At 40.5% G+C, this 20,849-nt stretch overlaps 1 protein-coding gene across 1 annotated transcript; it reads left to right on the forward strand.

The window, feature by feature from the left end:
• Window positions 1-131: 131 nt before the first annotated feature.
• Window positions 132-19,707, forward strand: LOC114626587 (zinc finger protein 120-like). The gene is made up of 5 exons (XM_028774045.1): window positions 132-234; window positions 6,929-7,055; window positions 7,269-7,329; window positions 8,479-10,084; window positions 18,969-19,707. Exons 1-4 carry the CDS (start codon window positions 232-234, stop codon window positions 9,521-9,523), a joined length of 1,236 nt encoding a protein of 411 aa, XP_028629878.1. The 5' UTR covers window positions 132-231; the 3' UTR covers window positions 9,524-10,084; window positions 18,969-19,707.
• The last annotated feature ends 1,142 nt before the right edge of the window (window positions 19,708-20,849 follow it).

Genomic DNA, 20,849 nt, shown 5'->3' on the forward strand with positions numbered 1-20,849 from the left:
GTCTCTTTAAGACACTCTAACCCTAAGAGTAGTGATTATGTCACTCAAGTCTCGCTAGCCAATCAGAACCTCCACATGGACCGCAAGTCCGAAGACGAGGCGGCACTTCCGGGTAACAAGCTTGCAGGTTTCTTCCTGTAACTCAGCCGGCATGAGTGTTTCTGGGTGAAACATTCTGAGTGTGTCTGCTGGGTGCTGTGAGAGGAGCTCGGCAAGCTCAGAACTCCAGACATGGTGAGTGCAAGGTTGTCTCCCACGAACGGCAGGCGGAAGCTGCTTAGCAAAGTACAAATGTGTAGTGGATCTTCTCAGTGTCTGGATGGTAAACAGCAGCCGGACACATGCAGCCTCTTGTGAGGTCCTTTATACCCGGCTTTGTACCTGGCTGTGGCCTCTGAATGACTTTATTATGGGAGCATCTGCACAAAACCATTGCAGCAGTGGCTTGTGTGTAGAAATATATTTGGCATGATGCCAAACCTTAGAGCCCTGGTTTCTTTATTCTCTAAGTTCTGCTCTTAGCTGTTAACTTGTAGGTGTAAGTTCCACTTGGAGTTGGTGTTGTGAAGGCTGTAAAAAGAAATCTCGTGTGTTGGGTATCACTCCAGTATTCAGCTGTGATGTACAAGTGCAGAATTAATGATATAAAGAATTACTAACATTTAGGAAATATTAAATGACACTAAGAATTTATCTGAGGAGGCACTGCCTATAAAACACCTGACAAGTATGTAATATGCTAAAACTGCAATCCTGTTAAAAATCAGTACTGTAATATACATGTTTGCTTACCAGAATTGTCCAGACATTTGTCTCCAAGCCTTAACTAAGGGGACAAATCTGATTTACAGTCAGTCATTAGGCTCATGCTGATATCAAAGAACAGGCCCCTAACAAGCTGCTCAATGCTGCATTACAGGGTCACAGCCAACATTAAGGCCTGATGTGACCTAAAGATCCAGTTTTCTTGGGAAAAGCATAGTTTTGGCACAAGGGCAGGACCTCCTGACATCTCTTTGAGAAGGACAACACTGTATGATCTTGGCTGCTCTAATCAAATAAGGCTTGATCCTAATGTGTGGAGAATTGCGTATCTCTTTTCTAAATTCTAGCCCCTTAACAGCCTGGAGCCTTGAGCTTTACCTAAGGCCCTGGTGTACTGAATAGAAAACAGTTGCTCTTTCTCCTAAGCCAGGGTTAGGGTCAGGTGGTAAAGCTTCCAGGCCAGGGTGTTTGGGGAGGACAAGCTTCAGATCCTGAGATTCCAACTCTTTCCAGCATAGGGTGACATGGTTATCAGTCCCAAGTCAACTGTGGGCTTGGTCAGTCATGGATTCCCTTGTGCAGCATTGTTTTATTACACTTCTCCTGAATTTGTCCCAGTGTATGATAGTTACTGATGTCTTCATAGTAGTCTCCATTTCATTCACTTTATCCCCTGTAAGTAGTATACAAGATGTTAGTTTTAAGAAGCTTACTTAACATAGACATAGCTTGTGCAAGTACTCCCCACCACAGCTGTTGTACATTCTACCTTCTACGTTTCCTGTCTTTCTCATCTTCACTTCCAACTCAGGAACCCATCACTGAAAACTGACCTGCTGTTTCAGGTCTCTGATGTACTTAATCAATGATTCTGGGGATCTTTGCTGTGTAAATCTCACAGCTGTCTTAAGTAGGACTTACAATCTCTAGTCCATATTTAAATTGTTCAAAATAACCTGGGGCCTGAACTAGAAACAAACTTATTGATGTCAATATCCAAAACCTGTTTTTGGTTGGCTCCTCTTTGAGCATTAGTCAGAGCTGCATCCATGCTGTCATTTAGGAGATTTTTTTCCTTGTTAATGTTTTAATGTTGTATGTGGAGTGGTTTCTTTCTGAGATGATATAGTAATTCTGTGAGAGCTGCATCTTCTTCCTTTTATAGAGAAGTTTCTAAGACAAGCTCTGTTGACTGAGGTAGCCTTGTCCTGGTCTGTTGCTCCCCAGATCAATGACCTTGGTCTCCTCTTTATAAAAATTCCTAAGTTCTTGAGTTAAAGTAATGAAGCAAAGGTGAGTTTTATAATTGCTCATTTGAGTCATATAATGAACTGCCTATTTCTTCTACCTTCAGATGAGAACAGGAGGAATGGTTTACTCTGTTCACTGTCAGGTGAAAGAGGGCAGGAAATAGCTAGATCACAGACCAAAGTATAAGGGAGTCCACTGCAGGTGTCACCATTCTGGAAAAGGACCTGATTCAGGCAGGGTGAACAATTTTGTAATTTCATAGCATGTACTAAATAATGCATGTGGTTAAATAAAACTACATTGGTGAATTTTTAATTTGAGGAAGCTGGCTTGAGGCAGTGGAGAATGAATTCCCATTTTAGGACATGTATTATTTAGTTATCTGGTATCCTTGTTGATATATTTAAATGAGCTTAGAAATGTAAAACACATGCCTTTAGCTGTAGCTCGGTGTGTCACATTATAGATCTCAGTAGGTAACATAGCACATGGGGAAATGTCAAACACTATCTCTTGATCAAACACTATATAGCCTTGCTCCCTGTGTGTTGCTCCTCAGGGCAGTGACTTTGCTTTTTGCTTGATGAAAATTTACAAATTCTTCAATTAAAAGAATGTACCACAACAACAGTTTAAATTTCCTCATTTGAATCATATAATAATGAACTTTCCTTTCTTCCATTTTCAGATGAGAACAGGAGGAATGGTTTACTTTATTTACTGTCAGGTGAAACAGGGCAGCCAATAGCTAGATCACAGACTATGAGAGTCAGCTGCAGGTGTCAGTATTCTGGAGTAGGACCTGATTCAGGTCAGGTGAATAATTTTATAATTTCACAGTGTATATTTAATATTACATATTGTTAGATTTTGGTGCACAGCTTAGAACATACAACACCAGACCAAACTGTTGCGGGGGGCGGGGGGAGTGTTATGTAGGAGATAGGGCAAAGGTGTGGGGAGAGAAATGGGAAAAGATGGTGGAGAAAGAGAGAGAGAGGAGAGAAGTGGAGGCCTGCCTTGACCACGTGGAGAGAGAGGGAAGGGAAGGGGGGAGAGGTTAGGGGACAGAGAGAAGCTAGAGGCAAGCAGCCCCTTTTATAGTGGGCAGGCCTACCTAGCTGTTGCCAGGTACCTGTGGGGAGGAGCACACCTGGGTGTTGCCAGATAAGTGTGGAGGTGGAGTTTAGACAGAATACTAACACATATGATTGAATTAAACTAGATTTATGGGTGTTTAATTTGGGCAGCTTAGCTTGAGCCAGTGGATAATGAATTTTGTTAGTAGGACTGGTATTATATAGATATGAGCAATCCTAGCTGACATATTTATGTTGGTTCAGAAATTTAAAACACATGCCATTAGATGTAGCTGTGTGTCACCTTATAGATCTCAGCAGTTAACACTGCACATAGGGCAAGGACAAACACCATCTTATTAATGCCATCACCCCTACCAGGAAGGGTCTGCTCTTTCTTAAAGTCATTATACCAATATGTTTTTTCATTTATATTTATCTTTTTAAAAAGTCATTTTTGTTATTAGTTTTTAAATTTCATTTTCTTTATGCATAGGTGCTCTGATCTCTTACTTGTTTCCATTCTCCAGGGTTTCCCACAAATTAAGAATGTCATTCCTTTTTCTAAAAGATTTCCTATCTGTCTGTTTAGAGCAACATCTCCTGTAGCTCAGGCTTTCCTTATGCCATGTACTTAAGAGTTGCTTTGAACACCTGAACCTGTCTCTGCTGCCCAGTGCTTGGAAAACAGTCCTACAACTCCTTTCAATCTGGTTTCTCATTGATCAGTGAGACACAACATCAGTGAACGAGTGTTGTCTAACATCCCTGGATTAGGGGTGAGGGGATTACAAATAAAAGAGGGACCTGTATAAGAACTGAGTTCACTGACCAACTGTGGAGCTGGTATAATTGCAGCACAGAAAAGGAGGAGAAAGAAGGAAGGTGAGGCCTTTCTCCTTTGGCAGAAGTTGGCATTCACCATGACTAGTCAAGTAAGCAATTTTTGAAAATAATCATTAAAATTTCTTTCTGGCAATCTTGGGGCATTTTCCAGATTAGGGAAATGATGAATTTAAATGAAGACATGTACTTATTTCTAGAAACCAACTTTCTATATTTTCACTAGTTCAAACAAAAGTAGATCTAGACAAACTGGTCTGGCTGTGTCTAACAGGAATATGATTATTCCTATTTGAAAATACCCAGTGTAAGAGAAAAGATATGAGTACTACTTGGTACATACATTTAGTTTCTCAAAAATACTGGACCATAAAGTACGTTTTAACTCTTTTTTCGAGACAGGGTTTCTCTGTATAGCCCGGGCTGTCCTGGAACTCACTCTGTAGACCAGGCTAGCCTCGAACTCTCGAACTCAGAAATCTGCCTGCCTCTGCTTCCCAAGTGCTGGGATTAAAGGCGTGCGCCACCACCCCCCCCGGCGTGTTTTAACTCTTAAAAATAATCTTTGAAAGTATAATCGTCATGTCTTCCTTCTCCTTTGTCCCTAGTGTTAAGTCTGAAACTCTGGGACAGGGAGCTGAGAGGCCTGTTTAACAAATCAAAGCAAACCTGGCTGTCTGCTTCTCTCATCAGACTGTAGTTCCTACCTGTTATAGAATATTGATTTGGCTGCCAATATCTAAGCTGCCATTCCTTATGCAACCCAACTATTTCTGGACTGGTCTTTTTCATCTATTATTAATCATTCTGATCTCTCAGTCTGGTTCTTCCTTCTCTCATTCTACCTCGCCAAAATGACATGTCTTCTCTAAACTCTCCCAGATATAATTGGGTCTCCCTATGTTCTCTCTTTTGTGTATAATAAATTTTCTACTCCACCATACCTAGGAGCAGTGATTTCCTATAATTTTTATTTCTTCTTTTTTTTTTTTTGTTTCATTTCTCTTCAGTTAGCCACTCCTAGCTTTAAAATTTACAGCCAATTTTTCTTTTTAATTTTTGTTACTCTATGAATTTGATTGCAGTTTGGCTGCAGGTCATCCCCACTATGAAGCAGAGATGTCTGCACAGGACATTGCATGTATAATTGATTATGTAAAGAAATTGATAATTGATTCCTGTGCCTTTAACAAGGAAAACAAGTGCCCTGGGCGAATACAATATTCTATTAAATCCAAATTTCCCAGACTAGGACTATGCCTGCATTTAGGGTGGAACAGCAGAACTTGGATGGTTTCAGAACAGTAATTTGCTCTGTGGTCCCCAAGTTGAGGAGATGCTACTTACTGTCCTGATGCCCAGCTGAGTTTTCCTAGCTAAGGAGGGACTCGGGCAGGCCTGTCAATCAGAAGCACTAGTGGAAGGTAGCTTGCAGGGGGTTTACAGGATTTTCCTCATAGGCATGTGTTACAAGCTTTGCAGAAGATCACAAGCCATGCCCTGGTGACTGTGGCCATCTCTATCACCAGGACGGGAAGAACAAGTCTGGTGAGCTATCAGAGTCAGATCTACTGGTACTAAGAGAGACCATGGTTCAGAGTGTGGTTCTGTTGCTCCATGTAGTGATAATAGCAGAGGCCCTTGTCCTTTGACCCTGAGAGTGGATTCCCAGGGAGGGTCTGTAGCCATTTGAGTGGTAAGGGGTGAAACATAAAAGTCACTATGCAGTGTGTACACACAGGTGTTGCTTTTGGTGTGCAGTAGGATGACATTGCAAAAGTGGAGGTTTGATTTCTAGAATTTGTGAACCTTCTATATTCAGTTTTCTGTGACTAGTTTTATACATAATTTAGAAATTAGTAAAAGAGGTGATAGGGATCATACTTCAGAAACATTAACTAGAATTCTTTAGCCATTCTGTTACCTCCAGTACTAATGGCACGATACACAGAAATTCAATTCTTGGTTATAAAAGGAGCTTGTGAGATGAAGAAGATCCTCAGGTGTGTATGGTGCTGGATAGCTACATAGGACAGATTTTACATCTCATAACATAATTCATGTGGCAGGAAGCAGATATTAAATCATTATTCAATATTGTGTTTTGTTAGACTTGAGTGGAGCTAGTTTTACCTGAAATCACTAGGGCTCATGAAGAGCTGCAGAGCCATAGACCATGTTTCTGATCACCTACCTCTATTGACAGAACTCTATACCATCAGGCCTCTCTGTTTGGAAGACAGACAGGTAGTAACTGAAAGGTCAGAAATATAACATTTTAGGCTTCACTTGAGTTATTTTTGTAGGAGTCATGAAATCTGTTTTTATTTTATTTGTATACAAATATAGGTAACATTGGTGAAGTTCACATTTTTCCTGGTGTAGTTCCCTCAGTTGTTTGGCAGAGAACTTGAAAACAGGTCACATGGAAATCGGCAAAGGAAGGTTTCTCTGATAATTTTTTTCAGAGCATTGGGCAAGAGTGAGAATTTGGTCTTGGGAAACAGATAGTGGGATGAGTCTTTGGACAGCCTACTTAGTCTTCTGGAGGACTGGCCTGTGGTTAAGTAGGGGGTTTCTGTCCATAGTTCAGAGCTCAGACACAGAAATGGGTAAGAAGGGAAGGGAAGATGGAAATGGTCTTTTGTATCTACAGGAGGCCTGGACAGGTGACAAGAAACTGCAGTCCTAAGGGCACCCTTGGGTATTGGGTCTCAGGGAACAGAAAGTGAGGAAGGTCTGGCAGGAAGCTACATAGTCTCATACCCAACATTTTAATACAGAGGCATCGGGATCCCAGAGATCATTTATTTGCTTCTACATTTACTTCAGTTGTTGTTGTTATTCGACTGTGAATGACTGTTTGCTTATTGGATAAAACGTGCTATGTGGATGGGCAGGGAAGTTAGTTAAGTATTCTTTTTGAAGTACACATGTACACTCTTTTTGGAATCATGCTTTCTTATGTACATATATACTGGAACTTTTAGGATGTAGTGACCTATGATGATGTGCATGTGAACTTCACTCGGGAAGAGTGGGCTTTGCTGGATCCTTCTCAGAAGAGTCTCTATAAAGATGTGATGTTGGAGACCTATAGGAATCTCACAGCTATAGGTAATACAGTGATTTTTTTATTTTTATTTTTTTTAGCTTTTGAAATGTAGGCACATCTGCTTCTTTGTTATTGGTATTTGTATTTGTAATTTCAGTTGAGAATGAGGAAGAACAAGGTGAATGAACAGAGATGTTTCTAAAGTTCACTCAAGTTGATAACTTAAATGTCTAATTTGCAATAAAGTAACATACTTTCTTGGCACCATATTTTAGGCCACATTTTGGAAGACCATACTATTGGTGAACATTTTCCAGGTTCTAGAAGACATGGAAGGTAATTTTCATGTGCAAGCTCATAAGAAAATGCCTATGAATAAAGTTTAATATGTGCTACAAGTTGTAAAGAAAAGCAGTAGGATAAAATATGCACTGGATTAAGTTATACGTGATTATTAAATCTCACAAAATCATGTATGTCGATGGCAGACATCCAGTTTATGTTTGCAAGGTGTTCCTTAATTTCAAAAAACATAATAAAACAGTTATGTCACTCTTTGAATCAAGCTCAGTAGAGCCATGTTCTAGAACTGCCAATCTGTTCAGTCTCATACTACTTAGCTTTTGTAAAAGGGAAACAGATTTATTAGGTGATAAGCATATGTCTAAAACCTTGTAATATGCAAATAATTCATAGTAAATCTGTTGTTAGCCATGTACTTTTAGTAAGCATTGCTAAATTTATTGAGATGGACAGTTTATGAGATTTAAGGATGGCTTTGTGGAGAAACTTGAATCTCTGTACCACATCAATATGAGAGAAAGTGTCAAACTCTGTGAATGTAATGTGGAACCCTTTCACTTGTTATTCTTTTTTTTTTTTTTAAATGTGGATGATGTACATCATGACTGATACAAGCCATTTGAGCATAGATATACTGAAAGGAACAACATACCTTTCTCTTTTCCAGAACAATTAGTAGATATATAGTCCTGCCTACTTTGAATAGACATTTCTAAGTGTGCTAAAAGTTTACATATAATTAGTTTCCCAATATTATTGAGGAGGATATTTACTGCTGAAAATCTTTATGAGAATTAGGGAAGTAGAAATGTTTTCTGTTAGCATTGGTTTATACTCCAAATGTTTTATTATTCACAACAATAGCAAAATTTCTGAATGCAGTCAGTTTTCAGAAGCTCTGAATTCTTTCTATTATCTTCAAATATGTGAAGAGCCTCTTATAAAAAATTATGCTATAAATGTTAGCCATGTAATCAATACTCCTCCCATTCCATGCATCTTTAAAGATATACACCAACCAATAATGAAAGACAACACCTTTGAATGTTAACAAAGTGATATTATGGTAAGATCAGATAACCATTACAATTTAACCAAATTGTAAATGAATTTATACAGATAAAAACACTCATCAGTATAATCAATGTGAGAAAGTTTTCACATTCGCCAATTTCTTTGCAGGCATGAAAGAAGTTGTTTTGGAGAGCAACCGTCTGAGATTGCTCAATGTGCTAAAGCTTTTGCATATCAGAGTCATACTCAAAGGCATGAAAGAACTCATAATGGACAGAAACCCTATGCATGTAACCAGTGTGGTAGAGCCTTTGCCCGTAGCAATGATCTCCAACGTCATAAAAGAACACATACAGGGGAGAAACCCTATGAATGTAACCAATGTGGTAAAGCCTTTGCTGGAAGCAGTGGTCTCAATTATCATAAAAGAACACATACAGGGGAGAAACCCTATGAATGTAACCAGTGTGGTAAAGCTTTTGCACACGGCAATGGTCTGGAATATCATAAAAGAACACATACCGGAGAGAAACCCTATGAATGTAACCAATGTGGTAAAGCCTTTGCACATATTAGTGTTCTCCGACATCATAAAAGAACACATACAGGGGAGAAACCCTATGAATGTAAGCAATGTGGTAAAGCCTTTGCACACAGCAGTGGTCTCAAATATCATAAAAGAACACATACAGGAGAGAAACCCTATGAATGTACCCAATGTGGTAAAGCCTTTGCACATAGCAATGTTCTCCAATATCATCAAAGTACACATACAGGGGGAAAACCCTATGAATGTAACCAATGTGGTAAAGCCTTTGCTGGAAGCAATGGTCTCAATTATCATAAAAGAACACATATAGGGAAGAAACCCTATGAATGTAACCAATGTGGTAAAGCCTTTGCACAAAGCAGTGATCTCAAATATCATAAAAGAACACATACTGGGGAGAAACCCTATGAATGTAACCAATGTGGTAAAGCCTTTGCACACAGCAGTGGTCTCAAATCTCATAAAAGAACACATACAGGCGAGAAACCCTATGAATGTAACCAATGTGGTAAATCCTTTGCTCGAAGCAGTGGTCTCAAATCTCATAAAACAACACATACTGGGGAGAATCCCTATGAATATAACCAATGTGGTAAAGCCTTTGCACATAGCACCGTTCTCCAAAGGCATAAAAGAATACATACAGGGGAGAAACCATATTAATGTAACCAATCTGATAAAACCTTTTCACAAATCAAGCGTCTTAATACACATAAAAGAACATGTATTTGAGCAAAACCCTGAGTGTATCTAATGTGGTGAAGGTTTTTAACACAGCAGTCATCATGACAATCTTAAAAAGACACATAGAGGAAAGCAATTTTTGAATGTGAGCAATGTGGTTTTAAACCTTTTTCACCATGCAGTTTCCCCCAAATATATAAAGGACCATATACTGGAGGGAAAGTCTGTGAATATCATGAATGTTATGAAGCTCTTCGATGTCCCAATCATCTTCAAATATATAAAAGAACTTGTACTGGAGAGAAATCCTCTGAATGTAACTAATGTGGTAAAGCCTTTGCACAAGAGTCGAGTACATCAAAGGATACACACTGAAGAGAACACTATGAATATAAGCACTGTGGTAGGCTTTTGCAAGTCACAGTACTCTCCATGTAAATAAACGAAGAAACACTCAAGAGAATCTCTATGAATATCATCTACGGGATAGAGCCTTTGTACTTTGCGATCTGCTTCAAGTACATAAAAGAAGACATACAGGTAAGAATGTAAGCAATGTGGCAAAGCCTTCATATGTCAGTCATATTCAAAGGCACAAAAGAAACCATAATGTAGAGAAATCCTGTAAATGTATTTAATATGATGAAGCCTGTGCAAACTTCTATAGACTTCATCACCATGAAAAAATCTTATACTGGTTTGAAATTTATGAATACATTTAATATTGTGAAGCCTTTTCAATTTTCCCAAGTTTTCATCAGCATGAAATAGAAACCCTACATGCACTCAATATGGGGAAGACTTTGTATATTTTTATAGACTTCATCATCATGAAAGCACTCATAATGGAGAGAAAGTCTATGAGTATAAACAGTGTGGTAGAGGCTTTCTGTTATGGGGTCCTCTCAGATCCAGAACCACTCAATTTCAGGTAATGCAAGTGACAGGATTTCATGGTAATAAACCTGCTGCTAGATCATGATGTACTCTGAACATAATGTGTGACTTATTTGTTTGTTTGTTTGTTTGTTTTTTGATTTTTCGAGACAGGGTTTCTCTGTGTAGTCCTGGCTGTCCTGGAACTCACTCTGTAGACCAGGATAGCCTCGAACTCTGGAACTAAGAAATCCACCTGCCTCTGTCTCCCAAGTGCTGGGATTAAAGGCGTGCACCACCACCACCCGGCATAATGTGTGATTTGTAACACACACATTTCCCCAAGTGATTCAGAATGTTATACAGCTGTCATCCTGCAGTCCAAACGTTAATACACAATTATTAATGTCTGAAAGAACTAGAGGAACAAAAGCAGTGAAGAGACTGAGCAAAAGGAGTTCCAATGACATGTCCAAATTGAGATCCATCTCACTGGGTGGCCCCAACATCTGACACTATTACTGATGCTACAGTCTGCTTACAAACAGAGAACTGTCATGACTGACGTCCAAGAGGCCCATTAAACAGGTGAAAGAGTCAGATGCAGATATTTACATCCAATCAATGAACAGAAACTGGTGACCCATGAGGTTGAATTAGGGAAAAGCTGGAAGAAGTTGAGGAGGAGGGCGAATATATAGGAAGTCAAGCGGACTGAACTGGCCTGTACCCCTGGGATCTTTCAGACACTGAGCCACCAACCAGGTAGCATAAACCACCTGATATACAGCAGAGGACTATTGGGTCTGGACTCAATCAGAGAAGATACAAGTGACCCTCCAGAAACTTGGGGCCCCAGGGAGTGGGGAGGACTGGTGGGGTGGGGGTTGTGCATAGAGACATCTTGGAGACTGGGGGAGGAGTAGGATGAAGAAGAGGTGGAGGGTGGACAAGGAGGGGTATAAAATCTGAATTGTAAAAAATACTGAACAATAAATTTAAAGAATAAGAAAAAAAATTATAAAAATAAAGAGAGAACACCAGAAACTTCTGTGCCAAGTTACAACTACATTTTCCCACCAATCAGGATTTCAGAAGAGGGGCTTATGTAGTTGATAGTGTCAACTGTTATAGAATGTGTGTTTTGCAGTTTAAACAATCATATTGATTTGATATTTGGTGGTAAAGAATAGGTGTTATATTTTGAGGAGCACAAGATGAATGGCAGAAGACATTGTTAGAGACAATCTTTGTGTTTTCAAGAACAAAAGATGAGTAAAGGATGGTGGTACAGAGTGGGAAGTCTGTAACTCCCCCATGTCTGGAAGTGTGAACATAAGTTTCACCAGGTCATTAAATGGAGGATGATAGCAATAAGGCAGTACTTAAAGAGTGGTGTTTTGTTTTCTGCTTATTCCTAATTGTTGTGTATTGGTTCTAATGCTACTTGTGTTAAATTGCTTCCCAGATCTCATCAGAGTCCTGTATTTGAGACTCTGATATTCCCTGCCCCAAGCTGGTTCTAATTGGTAAATAAAATTGCCAGCAGCCAATGAGTAGGCAGGAAGACACAAGCAGGACTTTTGGATTCATGGGCAAGGAGACCAAAGAGGATTGCCATGCCAGTAAAGGAATTGGATGCAGGCTTGAGAGCTGCAAAAGACAGTTCCAGCCATGAAAGAGGCAGGAAAAAGTGTTCCCATGTTCCCTCCTCGGGTTAAATCTGGGAGAGCAGAGATGGAATATAGATTTTAGTAAGTAATATTTCAGGCGTATCGCAGGGGAGTCATTAGCAGTGTGCAAGTTGGGGAGTGGCCCATCCAATGAGCTGATTTAGGCATATTAAATAAAGCTATATGTGTTTGTCTATCATTTATTTGAGAATCCATAGCATTTGCAAGGCTTCCTATAGTAGAGTAGAATAACCAACTACTCTACAGAACGTTTCTCACCTTTATGGTGAAAACTTTATTCTTAGCAGAGTTGCTGGTTTTGCTGAAGCCATGTGGCTCCTCACCAAGCTATGCAGGTTCCCAACTAGAACAAAAGGTGAATTGAACTTGCATGCATAATTCTGAGGTTCATGGCATGAACTGGGGCACAGCAAATATATCCAAAGCTGACCCAGATAATCTGACCAGTAAGCATTTATTATGGCTCTCTCAGAGAGATTGAGCTCTGAGGTGCTGTCCAAAGAAACAGGCATCTCAGAAAACAGACACAAAGGTAGATGGTAGAGGCTGCCTGCCAGCTATAATCAGATAAAGAAAGAGGAGAGGTAGACGAGATTTTTTTTTTCAGTATAAAAGAGATACAGTGGTAACTATTTAAGTGTTTGTGAGTATACATGGAATAAAGTAATCCAGGCTTTTACTCTCAAATATAGGGAACAAATGCATGAAGATAGAGAGATACTCTATCTCTACAAATAATAATAAGAGGCATTAATTTCTACACAATGGAGAATGAATGGAAAAAATGTTTTAAAGAACAATTCCTTGTTTTAAGATTCATATATTGCAGAATGTGCCCCTTTGACAAGATTCATTGGTGGGGATGCTGAGATGATCTGTTTTTCCAGCTATCTGCCTCCTGATGCTGGAAGAACTGGTGAAATATTTTGGATTGGTTCTAATGCTACTTGTTTTAAATCAGTTCTCAAATTGCCCAAGAACCATGCATTTGTGATGATGTGCATTCCTGTCCTCAGCTGGTGCTAACTGATAGACTTGCACAGCCACTGTCGGGGAGCAGAGGAAATTATCCAATTACTAATACACACAATATTTACCTATCAGTCATTTTTCAATAAATAAGAAATTAACCACATTGGAGAGAAACCCTACCAATGAAATTAATGTGATAAGGCCATTTTACTTAGTTATCCACAAATACACAACATATGGGACAAGAATCCCCTGAATAAGCAATTGGTAAATCATTTACATGTAGCCATATTCTCAAATACCATGAGAAAGGCCATACTGCAGAAGAAAGCTTATTTGAAGTCAGTGTGGGAACATTTTCCTTTATACAAGAGTAGTATGTTCAGTGTACAATCAATCTTAAATTCTTTCGCCATCACAATAGTCTTTGAGGAAGTAAGGCACCATACTGAAGGGTATCTATAATTATAAAGGATTTTTTAAGATCTATAACCAACACACAAGATTATTTTTCAGGAAAAAAAAATGTGTCAACAGTCTATTCAAGCTGTATGATGTGATGTTCCTCTATATTTTGTTTGAAATTGTAATCTTTTTTCTTTTTAATTGCATAAAATTTCTCAACCAAGTGTCACACTTTCTTGCTCTGTTTTAATGTGTTTTCTGTTGCTGTGCTAAAACCCAATGTCTAAAGCAACTTACAACAGAATTTAATTTGGCATATGACTTTAGAGGGGTATGAGATCACATGAGATATGGCAACAGAAGTTCTACAAATTCCCTTCAGATGTTGTGATTTGTTATGTAGCATGACTGGGATGTCAGTCATTAGTCAAGGACACACTTTATCTCTTGATTCTCATGTGTCAGTCTATTGAATACAAATTATAGCATAGTAGATGGACCCCAATGTTTTCTGTTTTGTCAACATATCTTACAATGTTAATGTTAAAATGCTTAATAGAAGAAGATATATTAACCATAAAATCCTTTCATATGCATCTATCTATTGATGTTCCAGGCTACTTTATATTCTCATTATGACCTGGCCAGCTCAGTCAGTCAACAGCTTCTCCAGCTCAGGAGTAAGGATTAAAAAGTAAAAAGATGATTAGACAACATTGTAACATGACCTCAGCCAGTTCTGAGGCTGACGGCAGCTTTACTTTTTCCTACTTTACTTTTATACCATTTTAATCAGGTGCAAGTATTTAGGTCAGTTCTAGGTTGAGGAACTAGCAATACAATAAATGCAAGTAGTCAAGGAACAAGCAAGGCAATAAGCAAAGTTCTTTGATCACTCCCTTGATCACTGTTTGTAAGGGCTTATCAGAATGATCTAAATATCTAAGCCTACTTCCCTGTCCTAGCCCAAAGTCATATTCATGCCTGAAGCCTACATCTTTGTTATACCCTAGATGTAGATTCCTGACTGAAATTACTTCCCTGTTTTAGCCTAAAATTAGATTCCTTCCTGAACTTGCTTTCCTGTCATGGACGAATGTCAGATTCCTGCCTAAACCCATTTCCTTGTCCTTGGCCAATGTCAGATTCCTGCTAAGTGGCCCCAAAAGCTCTCCACACCATTAGGTACCATTTGGTACTTCATCTTGAAGTATGCCAACTAAGGGGATTGTCTAGAAATGCTCGATAATGTAACAGAAATGACATTTTTTTTTAAAAAGCTTTTTATTTTTATTTTACTATTTTATGTATTCACCATTGCTCTCCTCAGAAACACCAATAGAGGGCAACAGATCCCATTGCAGATAACTGTGAGCCACCATGTGGTCGCTGGGAATTGAACTCAGGACCTCTGGAAGAGCAGCCAGCGCTCTTAACCACTGAGCCATCTCTCCAACATGACATGGAATTTTTTTTGTTGTTTTTTCGAGACAGGGTTTCTCTTTATAGCCCGGGCTGTCCTGGAACTCACTCTATAGACAATACTGGCCTCGAACTCAGAAATCCGCCTGCCTTTGCCTCCCAAGTGCTGGGATTAAAAAGTAAAAAGATGATTAGACAACATTGTAGCATGACCTCAGCCAGTTCTGAGGCTGAAGGCAGCTTTATTTTTTTCCTACTTTACCACCACCACCCGCCCGGTGGTAAGACCACCCTTAGAGATTAATAAGTTCTTATTTCAAAATTTAAGAATAAGTGATCTGGGGCTGGAGAGATGGCTCAGCGGTTAAGAGCACTGACTGCTCTTCCAGAGGTCCTGAGTTCAAATCCCAGCAACCACATAGTGGCTTATAACCATCCGCAATGAGATTGGATGCCCTCTTCTGGTGTGTCTGAAGACAGCTACAGTGTACTCATCAATAAAATAAATAAATAAATATTTAAAAAAAAAATAAGTGATCTGGAGAGGGCTGTAGGAGATGGCTCAGTGGGTAAGAGTGCTTGTTGCACAAACATAAGGACCTGAGTTAAAATCCCCAGCACCCCATACAAAGCTAGGTATGGCCTCAAATACTTGAAACCCCCGTGTGGGCAAGGCAGGAGCAAAGACCGATGTCTGCAGCTCACTGGTTGGCCAACCTAGCTAAAATAGCAAAGTTTAGGATAAGTGAGAGAAAGCATGATACAACAGGATACCCACCTTGACTGTTCTAGCAGCAGCACCCTTAGACATGCACACCCACTCAAGCACACTTGAGTATAAATAAAATCTGAGGTTGAAGAGATTGCTAGGGGTTTAAGAGCACTCACTGCTCTTCCTAAGAACCCAAATTCAGTTCCAGCATCTATATCAGGTGACTTAAAACCACTTATAACTCTAGCTACATGTGATCTAACACATCCACAGACAAATAGATACACGTGATAAAAAATGTTAAAAAACCAAAAACTGGAGGAGCCTGGTGTGGTGCACATGGGAGATGAAGATAGGAACCAGGAGGTAAAAGGTCATTGGCTACATGGGAAGTTCAAGGCCAGTCTGGGCTATATTTTAAGGCCCAGTTCCAAAAAACAAACAAGCTAACAGGTAAGAAAGTACACAATAATAGAATGTTTATTTGCCTAGGGTCTCCTAGGCCTATGGATTCAATTCTTAATACCACAGGGGGGAAAAAAGGAAAGCAAAAAGATCAGACAATCTTTCCAGGAGTTTTGTTTCAGAATGAAGCAGGGAAAGTCATGGTTTGTTGCTTGTATTCTGGAATTTTGGAGCCTGGGGTTGGGAGGATTGTTAGTTTGATGCCAGCCTGTCTGGGCAACTTCATAAGATGGTCTCAGATAGAATTAAAAGATAATGGCCAGAGAGATGGCATTGTCAATAAGAGTACTGGCTGCTCTTCTAGAAAATCTGGGTTTGGGGGCCGTGCGGTGGTGGCGCACGCCTTTAATCCCAGCACTTGGGAGGCAGAGGCAGGCGGATTTCTGAGTTCAAGGCCAGCCTGGTCTACAGAGTGAGTTCCAGGACAGCCAGGGCTACACAGGGAAACCCTGTCTCGAAAAACCAAAAAAAGAAAAAGAAAAAAAAACCTGGGTTTGATTCTGAATATCCACATGGCATCTTACAACCCTTGTGACACCAGTTCCAGGGACCTAGAACCCTCTTTTGGCCTCTGCAGGTACCAGGGAGACATGTGGTACACATACATGCAGGCAAAACACACATATATATGAAAAAGAGCTTACAAATAGCTCAATGATAAAGCAAGGCCCTACATCCGGTTCTAGTGCTACAAGGGGAAAAAGGGGTAGGGAAGGAATGGAGAGAAGAATCAAAAATTGAGCATGTTATGTTCCTCAAATCCACACACCTTTTTAAAAAGTTGACTTAAAATGTCAGCTGCAGAAAATGTCAGTGATAGAGCAGCCTGAGAAGTATGTAGAGTCTGAGGGGTACAGGTTCTTCACTCAGGAAAGAATCCCAGGACAAGTCAGAGGGAAACAAAGTTGAGTTTAGTAAGCAGAAAGACAGTGAACCTGAGAACGGGGATTACAGTTCTTGATGAAGTTGGTGTGATCATTGTATTGAAAACTCCTAGCTGGGCAGTGGTGGTGCACGCCTTTAATCCCAGCATTTGGGAGGCAGAGGCAGGCAGATTTCTGAGTTCAAGGCCAGCCTGGTCTACAGAGTGAGTTCCAGGACAGCCAGGACTACATAGAGAAACCCTGTCTCAAAAAACCAAAAAACAACAACAACAAAAACCAAATGTACTCACATTAATGAAGGGCTGGACATGGTGGCATATGACTTTAATCCCAGGCACTCAAAGGTAGTCTTAGTTTGAGACCAGCCTGGTCTAGGTAATAAGTTCTAAGACCCAGAGCTACACAGAACCTGTCTCAAAACAAAACAAAGTAATTATGGCCAAAAGCTATGAACCTGAAACTTTGTCCTCTCCAACGTAGAAAAACAAGAACCACAAATCAGGCTTCTGAATTTAAGATGCTGGGATGAACTCAGTTCTCACGTTTGTCTTCATGGGACCTTAGCCTTGCACCCCCTTGCCCAGCCCTTCCTCTCCATTTCTAGCCAGATTGCCAAGGCCCCACATAGGCCATACTCAGTTCCTAGAGGGCTCTTGGTCACAGATTTCCATTGGCAAAAGTCAAGGTGCGTCTCATCAGGCATTACTTACAAACAGGGCTGTGTCTTAAATTTGTGTCTTTAAAGATGATTTTACCGCAGAGTACAGTTATGTGAGCTCAGCCAACTTTCATGTCAGTAGCCAGTACAATCCTAGTGGACTGTCATGCTTTATATGTAGGCCACAGTGTCTGAATTATCTTGTGACATAGGATGGTATTTGGGTTTTAAATTCTTTCAAGGCATGAGTGTTGTGTTATATGAGCATGTGTAGACCAGAGGAGGGATCAGTCGTCCTCTTATTACTGTATTTTTTTTCTCTTTTTAAAAAAAAAAGTTTTGAGATAGAGTTTCTTCTATGTATAGCCCTGGAACTCACTCTGTAGACCAGACTGGCCTCAAAATCAGATTAGCCTCCCTCTGCCTCCCTAGGGCTAGGATTAAAGGCTTGAGCCACCATGTCTGACTACTTTATTCTCTTTGAGATAGGGTCTCCTCGTTAGCCTAAAACTTGGGTGGTTTTTTTTTTGTTTTTTTCTCAACCAGCAAAACCCAGCTCTTTCCTACTTTCTACATTTACCTACTGTGCTCGGGTTATGGGCACAGTTAAGACTGTGGCCAGCTTGTTCTGTGGGTGCTGGAATCCAAATTCAGGTCCTCTTGGTTGCCAAGCAAGCACTTTCCTACTGAGCTACCTACCTAGCTACAATATTTGGGTTTTAAGATTGTATATGTAGATTGGCTGGAGAAGGTTTTGTTTGCCTCAGTGAGGAGTTGTTCCCCAAGAGAATGTTCTCTGGATATAAGGGTTGTATTAACCTTTGAGTGCCTGTCTATATTAAGAGATTCTCATCACCCAGCCAGGATTTTCTGACTGTAATGGTTTGAACTTCCCTCAATTATCACAATGTAATACATGTTCATTACTGAAGGAAAAAAATCAGGAAATGTTAATGAGTAAAACTTATAGCATTTGAGGTGCTCATATAAATTGGGGGTTCATTTAATTCACTGAAAATTCGAAACCTTATGAAAGGTTTATATCAATTAGCTCATTTTTCAGATGTGGAAAATAAGACTGGTTAAATAATTCAATCATAAGCTAATAACTGGCAGACTGTTTTAAAGCTAGAGTCAGGCATGGTCTACTACCCTCAAAAAACTTGTGTAGGTATGTGTATTTGTGTGTGTATATGTATGTATATATGTATGTACACACACACATACACAGGAGTTCACATAGTATGAAACACTTTTTACTTCCACATATTGTGCTCACCTTTCCATATCAATAAATGGATGTCTTTGACCTTCTTATTTTATCTCCTATTTCCAGGATCGATGAGAATGTGCTTGGAGCCCAGCTGGATGTTGAGGCTGCCCGTTCAGAGATCCTCAAGTACTTCCAGTCAGTCACCTCCAATCGGTGGCTCATGTTCAAAATCTTCCTCATCCTCATTGTCTTCTTCATCATCTTTGTGGTCTTCCTTGCCTGAGCCCTCCTCCCTCATTCTGAGCCACTCCATGGAGGGCTTGGGACCCTCCTGGGAGGACAGGTGGCCACTATGGCCACTGAGCCTGTGCAAGGTGATTGGGAGAAAGGCCATCTCCTTGGAACTGCTAAGAATGGCCAGTGTCCCTGATTTCCTACCCTTGTTTCTGGCCACTCTGTCCTACCCTCAGGCCTATGAAACACACTGGTTCTGGATTTGGACTCTGCTGTGAAATGGCTGGGAACAGAAGCCAGCTAAGGGCCAGTGGGGGAGGTTGTCTCCACCATGAGATTTTTATAAACCCATACCAGCCTCCCCCTAAGGTAACTGGCAGCAAGAGAAGATAATGCCCTTCCTTACCTTCTTGAGAGTGAGGCAAGGAAGTAAAACTATCCCAGGGACCAACTTTATCATCTGGGTCAACTAGAACTTGACTGCCGCCTTCTCCTCACCATGTGAGGTGAGGGGGCTCTGAGCCCTACAGTTGCCTGCACAAACCTGACCTTGGCTACTGGTGACTCTCAATCTGCCAAACATGCTGCAGCCTGTTTCCTCCCAATTACAGCAAGACTGTCAGCCTCACTAGTGATGTTGTCATTTCTGGGTGGGGTTGTCAAGGGCTTCAGCAGCAAGCAAACCATTGCTTAATACCAGAACCAAAAGGGGTAAGTTGGTGGCTCTGATGGGCCCCCACTGATAGGCAGGGTAACTTTGGAGCTCTGTACCCACAACTCCCTCCTAGAAGGGAGTATCGAAGTACAACAGCACTTTATTAGAATTTTCCTTTGAACTGGAGCCAAGTGGATTCATAATTGGGTGGCAAGTTCCAGGACTGTCCCAAACACAGTGTGAGCCTGTTCTGTCTCTATCCTCACTCAAATCGCTGGGTCCTGATTTTTGACCTGAGTGAAGCAAGAGCTCTGCTGCTGGGAGAAGATAACTTTGCCTGGCTCCAGTTTGTACTCAGCTTTTGATACCTTCTGAGATCCTCAGCAAAACCACTGCAAAATGCAAGTGATCCACCTAACGCAGACCCTCAAGGGAGGTTAGTGAGTTCTGTCCTTCCCCATCAGTATTAAGTCATGCTTCATACCTCCCAGTGCCTGATCTGCTCCCCTCCCACAGCAGCATCTGGATCCAAGGAATCTGAGGCTCTAAGAATCCTAGCCACACCAAAAACTTCTAGAAAAGCTCTTGGGTTTGCCATTTAAAAGTTTCAATCAGCTGGGCAGTGGTGGCTCACAGCTTTAATCCCAGCACTTGGGAGGCAGAGGCAGATGGATTTCTGAGTTCAAGGCCAGCCTGGTCTACAGAGTGAGTTCCAGGACAGCCAGGGCTACACAGAGAAACCCTGTCTTGAAAAAAAAAAAAAATCAATCAGCACTTAGGAGTAGGAAGCAGATGGATCTCTTGAGTTTGAGGCCAATTTGATCTTCAAGACAGAGTTCTACAGAAATCCTGTCTCAAACAAACAAACAAAAAAAAATCACTGCTAGCAACTTTACTTACCTTACCTGAGTCTACCAATTCGGCTTCAGCATGACGGCTAGGGTTTCGAGTGAAGATCAAGGCTCACTAGATCCCTGATTTTGTTTTGAAATGACCTCACTATGTAACCTTCGTTATCTTTGTACTCGATATGTAGACAAAGTACTGATACTGAGACTAAAACTTGGGGGGAGGGGTCGGACAAGGTTTCTACATAGCTCTAGCTGTCCTAGAAA

The sequence above is a fragment of the Grammomys surdaster genome, unplaced genomic scaffold (assembly GCF_004785775.1).
Source record: "Grammomys surdaster isolate TR1022 unplaced genomic scaffold, NIH_TR_1.0 238, whole genome shotgun sequence".
Taxonomy (NCBI): domain Eukaryota; kingdom Metazoa; phylum Chordata; class Mammalia; order Rodentia; family Muridae; genus Grammomys; species Grammomys surdaster.

Excerpts from the sequence above, each read along its gene's own strand:
- LOC114626587 (XM_028774045.1), top strand. Across the intron at positions 7,056-7,268 it reads TAGGAATCTCACAGCTATAG|GCCACATTTTGGAAGACCAT; the intron begins GTAATACAGTGA and ends ACCATATTTTAG. Across the intron at positions 7,330-8,478 it reads GGTTCTAGAAGACATGGAAG|GCATGAAAGAAGTTGTTTTG; the intron begins GTAATTTTCATG and ends ATTTCTTTGCAG.